The sequence below is a fragment of the Oryx dammah genome, unplaced genomic scaffold (assembly GCF_014754425.2).
Source record: "Oryx dammah isolate SB20612 unplaced genomic scaffold, SCBI_Odam_1.1 HiC_scaffold_1, whole genome shotgun sequence".
Classification (NCBI taxonomy): domain Eukaryota; kingdom Metazoa; phylum Chordata; class Mammalia; order Artiodactyla; family Bovidae; genus Oryx; species Oryx dammah.
Genome location: NW_024070185.1, coordinates 6432327 through 6450624, shown reverse-complemented (window position 1 = coordinate 6450624; position 18298 = coordinate 6432327). Strand labels below are relative to the sequence as shown.

Below are 18298 nucleotides of genomic sequence, written 5' to 3'. Positions count from 1 at the left end.
ATGCTATCTTTTTCTAATTTACAGACAGATTAGAGATAGTACTTTTTCTAGAAACTTACATAGCCTACCAGCAATTTTGTCAATATAATTACAGTAATGATTGATATATTTAACTTTTAGTAGTAATTTATCTCCTCTTACGGCAGAAAGCAAAGAAGAACTAAAGAGCCTCTTGATGAAAATGAAAGAGGAGAGTGAAAAAGTTGGCTTAAAGCTCAACATTCAGAAAACTAAGATCATGACATCTGGTCCCATCACTTCATGGGAAATAGATGGGGAAACAGTGGGAAACAGTGACAGACTTTATTTTGGGGGGCTCCAAAATCACTGCAGATGGTGACTGCAGCCGTGAAATTAAAAGATACCTAGTCCTTGGAAGAAATGTTATGACCAACCTAGACAGCATATTAAAAAGCAGAGACATTCCTTTGCCAACAAAAGCCCAGCTAGTCAAGGCTATGGTTTTTCCAGTAGTCATGTATGGATGTGAGAGTTGGACTATAAAGAAAGCTGAGTGCCAAAGAATTGATGCTTTTGAACTGTGGTGTTGGAGAAGACTCTTGAGAGTCCCTTCGACAGCAACGAGATCCAGCCAGTCCACCCTAAAGGAAATCAGTCCTGAATATTCATTGGAAGGACTGATGTTGAAGCTGAAACTCCAATACTTTGGCCACCTAAAATGAAGAACTGACTCATCTGAAAAGACCTTGATGCTGGGAAAGATTAAAGGCAGGAGAAGACGGGGACGACAGAGGACGAGATGGTTGGATGGCATCACCGACTCAACAGACATCAGTTTGAGTAAACTCCGGGAGTTGGTGATGGACAGGGAGGCCTGGCATGTAGTCCATGGGGTCACAAAGAGTCGGACATGACTGAGGGACTGAACTGAAGTGAACTGAGTAATTTATCCCTTTAGAAGTAACGTCATCTTCATGCAGTGGTCTGTCCCAGTGATGGGTGTGACTCCTGATGACTCTTAGAACTCACAGATACAGCTTGCTTTCTGTTTGAAGCTGTTAGAACCAATGAATAGGAACTTTGTAGTGTTATTTGAAACCTTAGACAACGAAGTTCATGTTATTTTCATCTGATGGCATTGCTTTCTCTCCTATGAAAAAGAAACAGAAAGATCTGTCCTCCACCTCGCCTCCATTTTTCCTGGACTCCATTAGAGATGATTTTCCATTTTTATTTTTATTTTCTTTGAAATATCCCTGCTTTTTTTGAGTTTCCTGTTGACATTTTCTAATAGCTACAAATAATTTAGGGTGTAGGTGTGACTGTTCTTAGCAGTTCCTCAGCATTGTGTACTTTCATGTACCAAAAGCCCTCCATAAATTGGTTTTGGAGACTGAAATCCTTGCCAGCTCAAACAGGTCCATGAGTAAGCTGACTTCAGTCCATATTCCATACTCATGACTTTTCATCATCTTCCAGACAGAATTTGGGATTCTGACCAATTCCAGGTAGAGAACTTTAAAAATTTGGTCAGAGCTTTTCCTTTAGTCTTTTCAATCTATTGATTAGATTAACGATAATTAAATTACCATGAGTAAAAGTATTGTGTGACATTTCTGAAGTTACATGCTGCAGGACAGTGTTGTACACCAGAGAGTGGCATAGCTAAACTTAGTGGGTAGAATGAAATGAAATGACAGCATAAAAACATGGATACCTAGTTTTAGAACTTGCCCTTTAAGTAATATAATCTTTATTTTGCTTCAGCTAAAATACAAAGTGTTGATATTTTAATTTGCAGAGTATATATCCCTAGAAGAATTTCTAGATGTGTTTTTTCCGTTAACTATAGTGCCCATGTTCTCTAAATAAATAGGAAGAACGAGAAATTCTGTGCTGGCTAATATTAATAGATTTTACATTTTTATTAGCAATTATGATAGCACTAGAAAAAGGAGAAATAGTATCAGAGCTATCATCTTAGCCACTGCTGCTGCTATTTTCAAATAAGACAATGGGAATACTCTGACTGGGGGAAGGGCTTCCCCTGATGTGCTAATTTTTTTTAGAAATAATTAAAATTTTAAAATTAAAGCTTTTATAATATAATATCTTATTTTTATGTTTTTTTAGTATGAAAATGTTACATTTCAATTGCTCATTTCCCTGTGGTTAAAATGTACACTTGACTATTAATAGATCAGTTCCATATTGAAACAAAAACTAGAAATCTAGATTGAAGTATTTCATTTTATAAATATTTATTGTTAAAATTTAAGGATTGTTATTCTAAAAGTTTTTCAAATGTCCTTTTAAAAAGGAAATCAAATGCAGTGTCCGGTTTGCTTTCTGTTGTGTAATGCTCAAAGGACAGATTTATTGCCTGAAAAGTAGTCGCTGCAATACTTGTTTTTTACATTTTATACAACAGCAAGTTTGAACAAAACTAGTTAAAGCAAATTTTTTCACTAAATTTCTTTCCTAAGTTGTTCTTTAGGAAAACACATTAAAGATACTCCCTAGTATGTCAGTTTTGTTTTATTAGTAATTTTTTCTATTGATACCAACTGTTACACAATGTTTCTGCCAAGTGTCTGGGCCAATTGCCAGTACTTTCAGTACTAGTATTCAGCACTTAAAAAAATAAAATATTAAGACTTTATCATTGAAAGCAGTTTTAGGTTCACAGCAGAAGTCAGTACTTTCCATGCCTAGTTTCCTAGAATTCACTTTGTCCCCAGATATATATTTTTTGGTTCTGAACATATATATAGTAGATTTTTGCCTTTGAAGTACACTATGGGTAATAATGATTTGATTTTTAAAAATAGAGAAAAACATGAGTTTAATACAATAGAAGAAAAACAAAGGATGTATATCTTAAAACAGAAATTGCTGTGTGAAAGAGCCATTCTTAGTAATAAGAAAATGGGGAGATGCATTGTGTAGGGGACTGAGCTTCATTCAACATATCGTTCTTCAGTCTGAATTCCTTCTTAATATTGGTTTTAGCTATTTGCATGTGTTTTCTTAACTTACTTGTTTTTGCTGCCTAAATAAACTTTATGTCTAAACAACTTACCACTCTAATTATACTGTTTAAGTCTTGGTGCTGTCATTTGCATAATAAAGTTTAGTGATGTACTCCATGGAGGATGCTTTACAGAATTTCTTGATATATATATATATATATTTTATCTTTGAATCACTGAAAGCATGTATTCTATTTAAAGCTTTAACATGAGATGAGATGAATTCACCTTAACTTCTCTTGGGTTTTCATTGCTGCTTACCATTCCTTTTGTTTATTCCTAATGGATTTCCTGTTTTACCCTCCACCACTGTTGATAGAAATCTTTACCATTTTGCTCAAGGAGCCAAGAGTTTGATGTTGTCCAACTCTTTCTGGATGGTTTATCTTCCCTAAAAAGAAAACCAACGTGCACTCTGTTTTTGTCTTTTAATGCTTTCTCCAAACACCTGTCTCTGAACCAGTACAGCCATCCTGTCCTCCAGGCTGAGAAAGTGTCTTAGACCCCACCTGTATTTTCAATCCTTTCCCCTGTTCTCCTCTACTTGCAGCTCCAATTATGTCCTCTTACTTTTTTGCCATTAATTTTGCCATTTTTTTCTCCTATGGCAACCCATTCCAGTATTCTTATCTGGAGAATACCATGAACAGAGGAGCCTGATGGGCTACAATCCATGGGGTCACAAAGGTTTGGATATGACTGAGCGACTAACACACACGTACTAATACATTAAGTCAGTAGATTTGTATTCAATTTTCTCACCTTGCTCATGCCTTAGTTTTCCACTTTTCCCATTACTATGTGAAAAGGGACCCCTTGAAAGTCACTATTTTTATATATTCTTAGAGTGAAACTCTGATACTTGTTACTTTCTATCACTGAAAACCTAACAGTATGTATTTTGGGGGGCAAGAAGTTCTAAGTTTCATCAGTTTAAAGTCTTCACTCAAACCACACACAGTGTTTATTTTCTTTGTGACAACAGATGTCACAAGTCTTCTTAACCTCTTCAGATGTCTCAATGTCTTCATCTTTTCTTCTTTCCTAAATAGATTCATCTTTAGACCTAATATCTCTATCTTCCTTGGTTCTTCCTTATTTAACATAAAGTCTAACCTTCCAACAACCCACTCAGACCCTGGTTTCCTTTATTCAGATGGTTCTAGTTTGTCAATATGTCCCATAAAATGCAACATCCAGAATTGGACACTTATTTTACTATATCATGTACACCCTTCCTTTTTCTGAAAACTGTGTTAATTTAGACTAGTATTGGGTCATGATTTCCTTGCTGCCTATAAGACACAGACTCACAGAAGCACATATCTATACTGCTGAGAGTTCTAGTCCTGATTAATAACTATCATTAATGCTATAGGGTCTAGCATATTCCTCTGTCCATGGAATTCTCCACATTACCTACCATCTTAGAAACCTGTATTCAGGAAGCAACAGATTGGTTGCTGACATGGAACAACAGACTGGTTCAAAATTGGGAAAACAGTTCGTCAAGGCTGTATATTGTCACCGTGCTTATTTAACTTATGTGCAGGGTGAAGGTGAAGTCGCTCAGTCGTGTCTGACTCTTTGCGACCCCATAGACTGTAGCCTACCAGGCTCCTCCTTCCATGGGATTCCTCAGGCAAGAGTACTGGAGTGGGTTGCCATTTCCTTCTCCAGGGGATCTTCCCGACCCAGGGATTGAACCCTGGTCTCCTGCATTCCAGGCAGACACTTTAACCTCTGAGGCACCAGGGTACATCATGTTAAATGCCGGGCTGGATGAAGTACAAGCTGGAATCAAGAGTACCAGGAGAAATATCAATAACCTCAGATACACAGATGAGACCACTCTTATGGCAGAAAGCTAAGAGGAACTAAAGAGCCTCTTGATGAAGGTGAAAGAGAAGAATGAAAAAGCTGGCTTAGAACTCAGCATTCAAAAAATGAAGATCATGGCATCTGGTCCCATAACTTCATGGCAAATAGATGGGGAAAATGTGGAAACAGTGTCAGATTTCATTTCCTTGGGCTCCAAAATCACTGTGGATGGTGACTGCAGCCACAAAATTAAAAGACTCTTGCTCCTTAGAAGAACAGCTATGACAAACCTAGACAGGGTGTTAAAAAGCAGAGACATCACTTCGCTGACAAAGGTCCGTCTAGTCAAAGCTATGGTTTTTGCAGTATATACGGTTGTGAGAGGTGGACTATAAAGACAGCTGAGTGCCAAAGGATTGATGCTTTTGAACTGTGGTGCTGGAGAAGACTCTTGGTGGTAGAATCCTTTGGACAGCAAGGAGATGAAACCAGTCAATCCCTAAAGGAAATCAACCCCTTTGATTGATTTCGGCACCATTCTGAAGCTGAAGCTCCAATTCTTTGGCCACCTGATGTGAAGAGCTGACTCACTGGAAAAGATTCTGATGCTGGAAAAGATTGAGGGCAAGAGGAAAAGGGGGTGACAGAGAATGAGATGGTTGGATAGCAATCACCAACTCAATAGACGTGAGTTTGAGCAAACTCTGGGAGATAGTGAAGGACAGGAAAGCCTGGCGTGCTGCAGTTCATGGGGTCGCAACTTAGTGATTAAACAACACCTCCAATATGGTCTAGGGATTCCTCTGTAACATTCTTCTGAAACTTTATTTAAAAATCAACAATACTTATACACGTATTAAACAAACACATAGTTATTCAACAGAGTTCATGCTGTAGTTTCTTTTGTATTTACTGCTTACAAAACAAGATAGTTTTGGATGGTTGCCAGCTTGCTTATTGAAGACAATTGTAATCTGGTCCTATGCCTTTTTATGTTGTGTCATCTCTTAACCCTTCACTCCAATAGCCCTTCTGAAGTAATCTTCCTTTCCAGAGGAATCCCAGGCTTGAAATTGAGGCCGTCTTCCCTCAAAACCAACAGTGCTACTGATTTCAAGTTTGTGTTGCTGGTTTTCAGGATTGTGTTTAAAACCATCTGCTTCCTCCTCTGTGTTTAATTGATTTTGGAGAACTCAAGTGAGATTATATGTTAAATTTTCAAACATGTAGTCCGTAGAAAAAGGAAATGACCAACAATTTTATGATGCTTGCATAAGGCAAATGCCAGTGTTTGTTTATAAGTGAGGAGCATCAAGGAATATTAAAAATGGCATATATCATATAATTAGAGAATTATATACTATTTAATGGATCACATTAGTTTTTTTTATATTTTGTAAATTTTTAGAAAGTAAATTAGAATTAGTTTTGTATCTCTTAAATACTGATTTACAAGTAAGCTTGAATAAAGAACCTGTTCATTACTACTTAACTGACATTCCTTTGTCTTTGAATCACTTGGATTAAAATTAACACTGGAAATAACTTCTAATATTTTGTTACACTTTTTAAATGGATGAATTTTGGAAAAGAAATCAAACCTGACTTAATCTTGCTAAGTAGATTAATTAAATATACAGTCAACTCTCGATTGTTCAAACTAATGGAGGGAAGGATGGAAAACTCATTCCTATTTCCCTGGTTCCTACCCCCTCAGGCTATTGCTGAGAGCCTTACTGCAAACAAGTTCCTTGGCTTTGCTTTCCATCTTGACCATATTACATGCTCTAGCCTCCTATCCGGGTACAGTGCAGTCTGAAAGATGGCTTCCCACTGAGTTGACAGAGTCACATGTTCTCACACTTTGTTCTTGTTAAAGTCAGTGCTTTTTAAAATCAATGCTTTTAGGATTGCTTTTACACTTTTAAAATTCTCATGAAAATTTGATAACATTGCTAATATCCTATTATCTTGATGGCTCATAAAATTAATTTTGTATAAAAATCTTATCATTTTGAATTATATTCTATAGATAATTAGAACCTTTCAAAAGCATAACCTCATGGTACCAAATTGCTCTAAAAATGTAATATAAAATTTTTATGGGAGTTTTTATAAAAATTCTTCCAACTCTTTGAGTTCCTAATGTATGCAGTGTTTCTGAGTACTGTGTCATTGTTTGTAAAGGGAAGAAATGCTGAAGGAATTTATGTGTGAAAACAGTGTGTTACGTGTACATAATATGTCATTTTCTCTACCAATTAACTGCACATATTGTGCTATTATCCAGACATGAACATTCATGGGAATGCATGTATCTGGATAACTGTGAGTTGAAATAAACACACCTGCCTTTTATTTCAATAACTGCACATTCAAATCCACATGAGACATTTATTTGAATGTGACCTTCATCTACATGAGAAAACATTGGTTTCAGTGTTTGATTTTTTTGTTGTTGCTGTTTTGTTGTTGTTGATTTAAATCTAAAGTAGGGCACAACTTTATGGATAATGCTTCTCTGGAAGATTTGGCATGCAGAGAAAAGGAAATTCAAAGATAAACCCTATGAAAAACATTGAAATTGTTTTGTCTTACTGTGTTTTGCCTCAGTGTGTATTGGAGCCAGATTCTTATAGAACGTAACAATACTTAAAGCCAAACTATATACAACCCATAAACCAGTCTAGAATTCTGCCCATTTTACTTTAAGTTAAATAACTTAATTATTATTCTTCCCCACCCCACCCTCCAAAAATGCTAGTCTGTGATTTGGAGAATCCTTTTTTCCCAAGAATCTGTTTCCTTGAAAAGTGTTAGAATGTGTATCTGAACTTTCATGTTTTCCATTAGGCAATTGAAGTTTTCATTATAAGGCTTATTTTTAAAATCTGTGTAATAGTTATTCGTTACCCCTACCCATAACCCAAGTTTAGGTGATATTTCTGGATACTTTTTTTTAATTGACATGAGTCAGAAAATTGAATCAGACTTTTTTTTTAGAAGTCTTAACTTTGAATTTCCTACTTTTCATTGCATGTAAACTATCAACCATAAATAATAGTGTCGGTTCAAGTTCTAGCTTGTATTTTGCATGCGAAAGCTATGAAAAGTCTGTTGATGCTGGAAAGACTCTGTAGCTATTGTTTTGCTATTGCCTAATTGTTAAATTTATAAATGAAGACTGATTTTATTTATGTAGACTTGTCTTTCTGTCTTAGGGAGTGAACTACTTTATGTCCAAGGGCATCCTTGATGATTCACCAAAGGAAATAGCAAAGTTTATCTTCTGTACAAGGACACTAAATTGGAAAAAACTGAGAATTTATCTTGATGAAAGGTAAAAAAAAATTAATTTTTCATGAGAAAAGAGTTGAGGAATGCTTTTAATTAAGTTTTACTTTAAAATCAGAGTCATCTAGTTGTAAAATTGAGTGAAGACAGGGAAAAGATTCCTGTACCTTGCAAATCATTACTCTTGTGAACTTGAACTTGCATGTGAGTTTACTGTTTACTGTTGTAAACATTAAAAAAAAAATGCCCAGGAAGTCCAACATCTTTGTGATAGCAAAGATCACAAAACCAAATATTTTTGAGAAAGTCAAAGCCTTTTTTCCTTAATAACTAGCCCTAAGATCTAAGTGTTTGGTAGCTAAAAGTTCTGAATTCTGAAATTGCCTATGCAAAAATCAAATAGACAAATTTTACTCATAAATGCAAATCCTAGAGGTATAAGAGGTATATATTTGTGATACAGTACATGAAAAGTGCCATGTAAAAGTTTGAAAATTCAAAAAGTATGATTTAATAGTGTGCTCTCCAGAGACAGTGTCTGATGTGCTGTCCTGACTTGATAGTTACTCATTTGTACTCTTGAATTCTGGGTATCAAGGACATAAAAATATTGTGGAAATATTTTGATATGATATCACCATAAACTATGATTTTAAAAATTGTAGATCTCATAGTAATCTAAAGAATGTTTCAAAAATAGGTTTACCTTTTCATTATGATTCTCATTTTTGTTTAATTTCTCAGGATTTTCCAACAATTTGTATTTATTATATGCCAGGAACTTTGCTAGAATTTACAGTATGCAGTTGATTAAAACATAATCCCTAGCCTTGAGGGGTGCACAGTTCAGCATATTGGTCACTGAAAAAAATTTCTTACATAAAGATGGTATCATTAACTCTTTTTGTCCTGAAATGCTAGGTTCCTATGGATTGGCAGGGTTTTTTTTTTTTTAAAAACCTGATTTTTCTGTAAATATTTTAGACTTTGAAGGACATATGATCTCTGTTGCAACTACTTATAACTATGCCATTGTGTCATCAAAGCAGACATGGACAATAAGTAAACATATGAGAAAAGCTGTGTTCTAATAAAGCTTTATTTATTTAAAGAACAGCCCATGGGCCTCTGTAGTATTTGGCCCACTAGCTGTAGTTTGCCTGTCCCTGACATAAGCAACTGGTAGAAATTAAGATTATGATCATATAATCATTGTTGAGTTTAGTGAGGATTGAAGCCTAATGTAAGAAAGCATGATTGTGCTGTGCTTAGTCAGTCATGTCTGATCTTTGTGACTCCATGAACTGTAGCCCACCAGGCTCCTCTCTCCATGGGGATTCTCCAGGCAAGAATCTTCCCAATCCAGGGACTGAACCCAGGTCTCCTGCATTGCAGGAAGATTCTTTATCATCTGAGCCACCAGGGAACCCCAAAGCATGATTATTGGAATGCTACTGATAATAAGTATATATGCACATATGTACACAAATTGTAAACAACCTAAATGTATTTCATTAGAATTATGTCCTTAGGATGGGATACTGTGGAGCCATTAGAATGAATGAGTTAGATCCATGTATAAAAACACAGAAAGCTGTTCCTATTATACTATATGAAATAAGCAAAAGCAGATTCTAGAACAATATAAGGTATAGATAGACACTTTAAAAAGCTTCACATCAGCAGTTGTTACCTCTGGCAATGTGGATTGGTACAGAAAGTGTAGATTCTCCTTATTTTCAGAATTAAAAAGGTAAAGAATTCTGTTGATCATATGAATTTAGCCAAGAAGATTCTTGAAAAGAAGTTACATTTTTAATTCTGAAAAATTCATTTTTCGTTTCAGAAGTAAAATTTCTAGTTTCACCTTGTTTTTTGTTCTATCCATGAAAGATTTTTTTTAATTGTTTAACTTGATAATCATCCTTTGATTTTTTTTAACTTTTAAGACATATATGCTTTATAAGACTGGTAATAAATAGTAAAGTATTTTTATCCAAAAAGGAAATAATCTATGATGTTTCCCATCTTTTTTTAATAGAGAAAAGCTAACTAAAGCCGTACCTTTTCCTTTTCCTACTAGGAGAGATGTCTTGGATGACCTTGTAACACTGCATAACTTTAGAAATCAGTTCTTACCCAACGCACTGAGAGAATTTTTTCGTCACATCCATGCCCCTGAAGAGCGTGGGGAGTATCTTGAAACACTTATAACAAAGTTCTCACATAGATTCTGTGCTTGTAACCCTGATTTAATGAGAGAACTTGGCCTTAGTCCTGGTAAGAATATATATAGTGAATTCCTTCCTTCTCCCATTCCCATCTCCGGGTAAAAATAGTAGTAAATGAGACATTGTCCTCACTCTGGGGAAAAATGCTTCCCATAATTACAAATAGTTGTTTCATTGCTTCTAGCAGTGACTAGTTTTGTCAAAGCTATTATTTACATGTAGTAAATATACTGTTTTAGGAGGAAAGTCACACTTAAGTATGTACATTCTTACTTAAGCATTGGAAATTTTTTACTGGTCTAATCAAAATCTTGAGAATTTATTTTTAAAGTTTTAATAATACACATATTACGTAGGTACCACCTAGAATTTTTCTACTGAAGTGTATTTTTGATATAACTAGCTTTCACTCTGTGTGTGTATGTGTATGTGTGCATGGTGTAGGCTGAGTCACCTATATATTTTTTCATGTGATGCAGCTTTATTTCTTTCTTCCTATCAAGAATGTTGTTCAATTCCATAGAATTTTTTTAGACCTTTTATACATATCTTAAATAATAATAATAATAATTTTGAGATGTTTACATTTTATTTTCTAATACCAAGTTAATACATTTTCTTGTTGTGTAAAATGCTTCCAAATTAAATTAGGCTTCTGTAAAAGCATATGTAAATAAATATCTTACTTTGTTTTAATAGGATATACTGAGAGTACAAATATATTTTATGGGTAGTCGAATGGGAATATCACATTTGAAAGCAAGAGGGAAATAAAACCAATTCTGAAATTTTTAAATTTAGAATGACTTTTCACTAAAAATTCCTAAATAATTTGAAGAAAATGCTCAATGAATTGGTGTTTGGATAATTGACATCCCTGTTTGCCCAGAAGACGAGGTTTCTAGGACACAAGACTTTCATCACCAAATTGGGAAAGGCCCAGGCAGTTCTCTTTAATTTTAATCTAAATCTTTTGGAATTATGAACACTTTTCCTTTGGGACCACTGTTTAATAACTAGCTAATAATTGGAGGTGTTTCTTTTTCCTTCCAGATGCTGTCTATGTACTGTGCTACTCTTTGATTCTACTTTCCATTGACCTCACTAGCCCTCATGTGAAGAATAAAATGTCAAAAAGAGAATTTATTCGAAATACCCGGCGTGCTGCTCAAAACATTAGTGAAGATTTCGTGGGGCACCTTTATGACAACATCTACCTTATTGGCCATGTGGCTGCATAAAAGCACAGTTGCTGGGACTTCAGCTTTTAACTGCAAACTAAAGCTACCCAAGGACCTGTTTAGCAGATATGGGAGTGACATTAGTGCTGGTCATTCTAGCCTCTGTATACAATCAAGCTTGAGTGTACAACTTTTTTTCTTTTACTCTTTTCTTTTTTAGTGACTTCTTTGGGGAACTAAAGAATTTTGCAGAATTTTTCTTAATTTTGCTTATCATGTTTTGCACAAAGCAGAGCCGTTGTCTGACACAGCTGTTAAGAATGTTAAACTGACGTTATATTCTAAAAAAGATGGTATATTTGTGCATTAGATTTTGCCTGAAAACTTTATTCATTTCCATTCTTTTTTAAAATACCATGTAATATGTACATATTTAACTAAAAATTTATAATCATAATTATTTTATTGTAAAGATTTTGACTAAAGCCTTTCCTTTTTCTCTCAAACTGAGTTCTGAGATTTATTTGATAAGAAATTATGACTGTCTTCATAAAAGTTGCATCTAACCTGGATAGAAACCATACCAGCTTCTCTTTCCAAACTTTGAAGAGTGTATTTGTCTCTATGCAAAATGGGCACTTATTTTTAAAACTTAAATTCATCACCTGACTTCATTTTTAAAATTTCTGCCTTATTTAAGTCTGAAGTCCTTGAAACCATAGCAAAACACATTAAAATCTAAGGTTTCTACACATTAGAACAAAATGCTATTAGAACTTATATCCAATATAATTAGTCAGACCTTACTATTCTTCTAATTGTGATGATTTCAGCTCAGAATCAGCTGGGAAAGGAATGTCGTGAATGACAGTAAACTGTCTTTATTCATTCATTCAGTAAATATTTATCAAGGGCCTTCCATGTGCTAATATTGTGCCAAGTACTCTTGGTACCTGGACAGGGGCTCTGCCTTCACAGATGTTATGAGATTGGGTAATGAGAGGAAAGCTACTGCTTGGTGCTAAGTCACTTCAGTCATGTTCGACTCTCTATGACCCCATTGACTGTAGCCCGCCATGCTCCTCTGTCCATGGGATTCTCCAGACAAAAATACCTGAGTGGGTTGCCATTTCCTCCTGTAAAACTACTGCTTAGTGGAGAGCAAATGTATAAAGTGGATCTTAATTAAGTTATTTAATCATTAAAACACTTAGCATTGGAGTGATAAAGAACAATGCATTTATATGGTAAGTCACAAATGCCCTGGAAATGTCTCTAGATGAAAAGCATCAGCTTTGGCATGATACAGCTGCTATGTTTAGGGGGAGTAAAATGGGGGAGGGGGAGCCTCTTGCAAGAAGTGTAGGATCCTGACTTACAGATCTTGCCCTACTATTACAACTGAACAATGGACTACAGAATTCTTAAGAACAAGATAATCAAAACAGCTTTTGAGAGTCAAAGGGACTTTTAGGCTGGTAGTAAACAATTTCTAGGTCTTCCCAGGTAGCACAATGGTAGGATTGGCAGGTAGCACCTGCCAATGCAGGAGAGTTGGGTTTGATCCCTGGGGAAGGAAATGGCAATCCACTCCAGTATTCTTGCCTGGAAAATCACATGGGCAGAGGAGCCTGGTAGGTTACAGTCCATGGAATCACAAGAGTCTAGCACGACTGAGCACACAGCACACACACACACACACAATTTCTAAGATTCCAAAGCAAATATCTAATTATGTTTCACATGTACATAAGTTTGAATTCCACGACAAAATAATTCTAATAAATGTCTTTATAAATCCCTCACCTATGTAAACCAAACCCATATCTGTCTTTTTACAAGCTACTCTTTCTGATATCCTTAACTCTTTTTTGTATCTAAGCTCCCCCTACTATCATCTAAGATCCACTTCAAATATAATTTCTTGGTCACAGCTATCAAAGACTGTCTCTATCATATAATATATACCACTGGTGTTAATTAATTTTCTACATGTCCAACTTCTTTATCAAACTGTAGTCTTACTAAGGTCAAGGATTACTGCTAGTCTATTCTATTGGATTCTCTTCTAAGGCTTGAACTAGGCAAGTGGTGGAGGACTTAGTGAGGAAGAAAAAGTTTTAAAAACACACAACTGAAAATTGATAGGATTTAGTGATTTGGAAGAAAAGTTTCTAATATGAGGATCTGCTTATTCTATTATCAAAGGTAACTAGTAGGAAAAGCAACCAGTGGAATGAAGTGGAAAAGATAATGATTCTAATTTGGGGATGTCTTGAATTTGAAAGTATCAATAGAACATTGAAGCTAAAGAATAAGACTAGATACGTAAGTTTGAGGGTGATTAGAATTTGGAGTATGCTGTACGAGCTGAAGCATGAAGTCTGAAAACAAAGGTTTGTAAAAACTGTAGAAGGACCAGGGGACAGTGGAATCCCAAGAGCTAGGGACTGCTGAGCTTTGCATGTGTTGCAGCCCAAGACGGTGTTTTTCCGTTTATACTCAGGCCTTTTTTGAGTATACCTTCTCCACTTGTGTCTGAGTTCTTTGAAGCTAGAAATAATGGTAGTGCTAATGCCTTTTATATTGTCTCTGGCCAAATACTTCCTTGTTCAGTGTATAATCTGAACTCTGCTGAAACCCATAAGAATGCTTACGGTCCTCTGCAGCTCAGACCTGTCTACACTTTCCTTCCCAGAAAGGGCTCTGCTGTTTCACGCCCAGAATACACCATGCCAACTATGTGCTGCTAGTGCCTCCTTCCTATACACCATCACCACTTATACTTTGATATACAGTACAAGTTATATTAAGAAAAGCAAAGGGAGAATATGCTTGAAAACTTTTAGAGCCTCCAAATTTATCATCAACAGGGCTTTTTTCTAACAGTATTCTGTCCAAACTAATACTCTCTAATCTCATCTGTTCTACTTTCTCTCTGGAAAGCTTGTAATCCCTGTTTGCCTGTTGAGATGTTATTTGCCCTTCAAAGTCCCCTCAGACTCTTTTGCCTCCAGGGCAGCTTTCTAAATTCTTACAGGTGAGAATTGTATTCTTAGATCTCCCTCAATACCTAACATAGACCTTGACCCAGAAGCAGTTTCTCAATAAACCCCAAATAGTATTATTCTAGCCTTGGTTTAGTTTCTATCTAAGTATACAGAAAGATGGCTTTACTATTTGCATTTCAGAAAAATACATCCAGACCTTTCAGGTGTACCCATTTTACAAATTAGGATGTATTAGAGTTAACTCAAAATAATGCAGATTCAACCTATATATTATTCTAGTGAACATTTTCTTAAATATTACTATTAATAATGTAACTAACTGACTGTGGTTTCTTTCCAAGCATTGTAAGCGAATATGTCTACTTTAGGAAACCATCCTAAGGAAATAATCCAAAATAGAGGAAGGGCAGTAGGTACAGTCTTCGTCACATCATTGTTTTAATAAAAAAGAAAAAGAAACAATTGGAATGCCCCAAACTTGGGGCTGTTCTAACAAATAATAAATATTTGAGTTTATACTTGACACCAGAAACTAAGGACTGGTCAAGTAGACCAGAACACAGCCTCATGACTATGATGTCATGATGTTAATAATGTGTTAGCAGTTGTAAATTATGGTAAATATTTTAAAGGATATTGAATTACATATATACACACACATTATAATTACTATGTAATACAAAGGAAAAGCCTATGACTGGAAAGAACAGATTGGCACACAACATACCAAAATAGTATGGATAATGAAATTTTTAAAATTTCTTGTTTCAAATGTTCTTAAGGCTCATGTATTTTAGACAGAACAAAATAAATTCTTTGAAGTATTCAGATAATGATAGAGTGTTCCTAATTTAGCTAGTAGAGTTTCCCTTCATAATGTTTCCATGCATTTTTATTCAAAGCTTGTTTTATTTTTAAAAGACACTTGGTTGATCTGTTAAATCATATCTGGATAAATGTTTTGTTTTCAACCTTAGAAAAGTGGATTGTTTTGTTTTATTTTTGTCTCATCAAATTAAAGACCAACAAGAGAAAGATACCAAATCTTTACGGAGGAAATTTTCATTTGTTTAAAAAAAAAAATGACTTTCTTCTTGGCCTGGTCGGACAGGAGGGTTGGATTTAATTTAAAATGATTAATGAGATTTTGTCAGGCTTCTTGACTTTACCCCACTGCAGTTTGTCAATGCAACAACCTGGGAAGCCAGGACGCCACTCTGTCGCCCAAAACCACTCTCTGGGGAAAAAATTAACTGGCAGAACTAGTGCCAGGCACACATCAATGGCATCGTCTCTCGGGCATTGACAGTTTAAAAGTCTCAATTGGAAAATGTATGTTTTAGGAACACACATACCTGGGATATTTTCAGTCTCTTGCAAGTGGTTAATCGCTTTTTAAATATTTAAGTGTTGATGTTTTCCAAAGAAAACAAAAGACAAAATCTTTACTAATATATCTCTTTCCCCTAAATTATTTAAAAAATTCAAGAAACAAGGAATCCTACGATCTTGGATCACTTTTTGTTTTTCTTTTTTTTAACTGAAAGAATTAAGGTGGAGCTTTAAAAAAAAAAGTGAAATGATTTTTCACTTTTGAAAATGGTGTTTTTAACCATTAGCATGACCAAATTTTAGCATCGTTTTTATAATAAGCTATAAATTTATGATCTGACATAGTACACTCCTCTTTTACTTGAGTACTTTTATTTTTAAATAGTCAATGATATGACTAGCCAAAACAAAGTTGCTGAATGTGGCTAGTTATTAGGGGGTAAATGCAATATGTATTTTTGCTTTGTTGTTTAATCACATAAGGAAACAATACTAATGTTGGACTCTCTTCTTTAGAAATAACATAATGTCTACTTGCCAATTTTTAATCAAAGCAAAAAATTAGCAAAGAGTGCTTTCCTATTCACAATATCAAGATGGTGATCTCTTCTGAACTGTGTGCTTGTAGACAATCTGAGGGAAAATTTTCTCAGCCAGAGCCAGGCTTCCAGTGACTGTCGGCTTCATTCCCACAGTAGGAAAGCTAAGGAAAGTACAGAGAAGTGGAAATGCCTTGAGCAGTTGGTCAAGGCTGATGCTCTTACTAAAAGAACAGTAAAAAGCAGTATGTGTGATCTTAGTTCTCTGACCAGGGATCAAACCCAGGCCCCTTATTTGGGAGCATGGGATCTTAGCCACTGGACCACCAGGGACATCCCATAAATATTAATACATAAATAAGTTTTGTTAACTGAAGTCACTTTCTACCAGATATAACCAGTATTAGCTGCTTGTTTCTCTTTCCGTTATGCTAAGTGGAAAAATAATTTTCCCTTCTCAGTAGTTTCTCTTTTCATTGACTCAGAATGTTTCTAATACTTTCATGATTATTACATCAAGTTATTTAAAACTTTACTATAGCTAATCACTTGGGCATGGTTTGCTCTTCTAAAGTTATTCTGATGCATTTTTTTGTTTTTCTATTCAAGGAGAATCTCATTTCTCACATATTCAGGATCACTATAGCTCCCCAGTATGTATAATATGACATGAGTTTACGGCAGTACATTTTACATGACAGTGAAATTTTCATTTAAATATTTAAGTAAGCATTTAAATATGGCTCATTTTGTGCAAGGAAGGATTTAACCAGGTGCTGCAAAAGAAAGCAAAAACAAAACCAAAAACAAACTATGCCCTGCCATTGAGAGCTTTGCTGGGAGGAAGACAACCATAATCACATACAATTCTACAATACATTATATCTACCACTGCAACTTTGCAGGGGTCTGGAGATGTTATGTGAGTTTTGGAGGTTCATGTGACCATTTATAGGGATCAGGAGAGACAGACTCTGAATACATATGGTATATTACTAACCATAAAAAACTTTAGAAGATCTGTTAAAAAAAAAAAAAAGCTTTCTTAAAAAAAAAAAAAGCCCCCCTTAAAAAAATAAACCATATGACCCAGCAATCCCACTCCTGAGCATATACCCTGAGAAAATCATAATTCAGAAAAACACCTGCACCCCAGCGTTCATAGCAGCCCCGTTTACCATAGCCAGGACAATGGAAGCAACATAAATGCCCATCAATAGACAAATGGATAAAGAAGATGTGGTACATATATACAATGGAGTATCACTCGGCCATAAAAAGGAACAAATTGGATCATTTGTAGTGATGTGGATGAACCTAGAGTCTGTCACACAGTGTGAAGTAAGTTGGGAAGAGAAAAAACAAATGTTATTGCATATATGTGGGTGCTAGCAAAAGGGTTCAGATGACCCTATCTGCAGGGTAGGAACAGAGACCCAGAGAACAGATGCAGACACAGGGAGGGAAGGGTAGGGTGAGACGAACTGGGAGATTAGGATTGAATATACACACTACTATGTGTAAAATAGCTAGTGGGGACACACTGCACAGGAAGCTCAGTTTGGTGCTCTGTGATGACCTAGAGGGGTGAGATGGTGGGGGTATGAGGGAGGCTCAAGAAGGAGGGGATATGTGTATACTTATACCTGATTCAAATTGTTTTACAGGGTAGGTAACAACATACAGTAATAATTCTCCAACAATAAAATAAAAATTTTTTTAATATGGGGAAAAAAGTAACAGAAGTTCATTATGGAGTTAGTTAATAAAAACACTATAGAAAAGGCCCTATGATTTTATAAAGAGAAAAGTGAGCAATTAGTACTGGCTTACCTCATAGCTCAGTCAGTAAAGAATTTGCCTGCAATGCAGGAGACCCGGGTTCGTTTCCTGGGT

General features: G+C 35.4%; 1 protein-coding gene across 1 annotated transcript in view; it reads left to right on the top strand.

The window, feature by feature from the left end:
* FBXO8 (F-box protein 8) overlaps positions 1-15602 on the top strand; it is a 42818-nt gene extending 27216 nt beyond the window's left edge. Inside the window, exons 4-6 of the mRNA XM_040231971.1 lie at positions 8036-8154; positions 10192-10388; positions 11393-15602. Of these exons, the coding sequence (XP_040087905.1) occupies positions 8036-8154; positions 10192-10388; positions 11393-11580 (504 nt within the window). The 3' untranslated portion in view covers positions 11581-15602. The remainder of the gene's footprint in view (positions 1-8035; positions 8155-10191; positions 10389-11392) is intronic.
* Positions 15603-18298: the final 2696 nt, after the last annotated feature.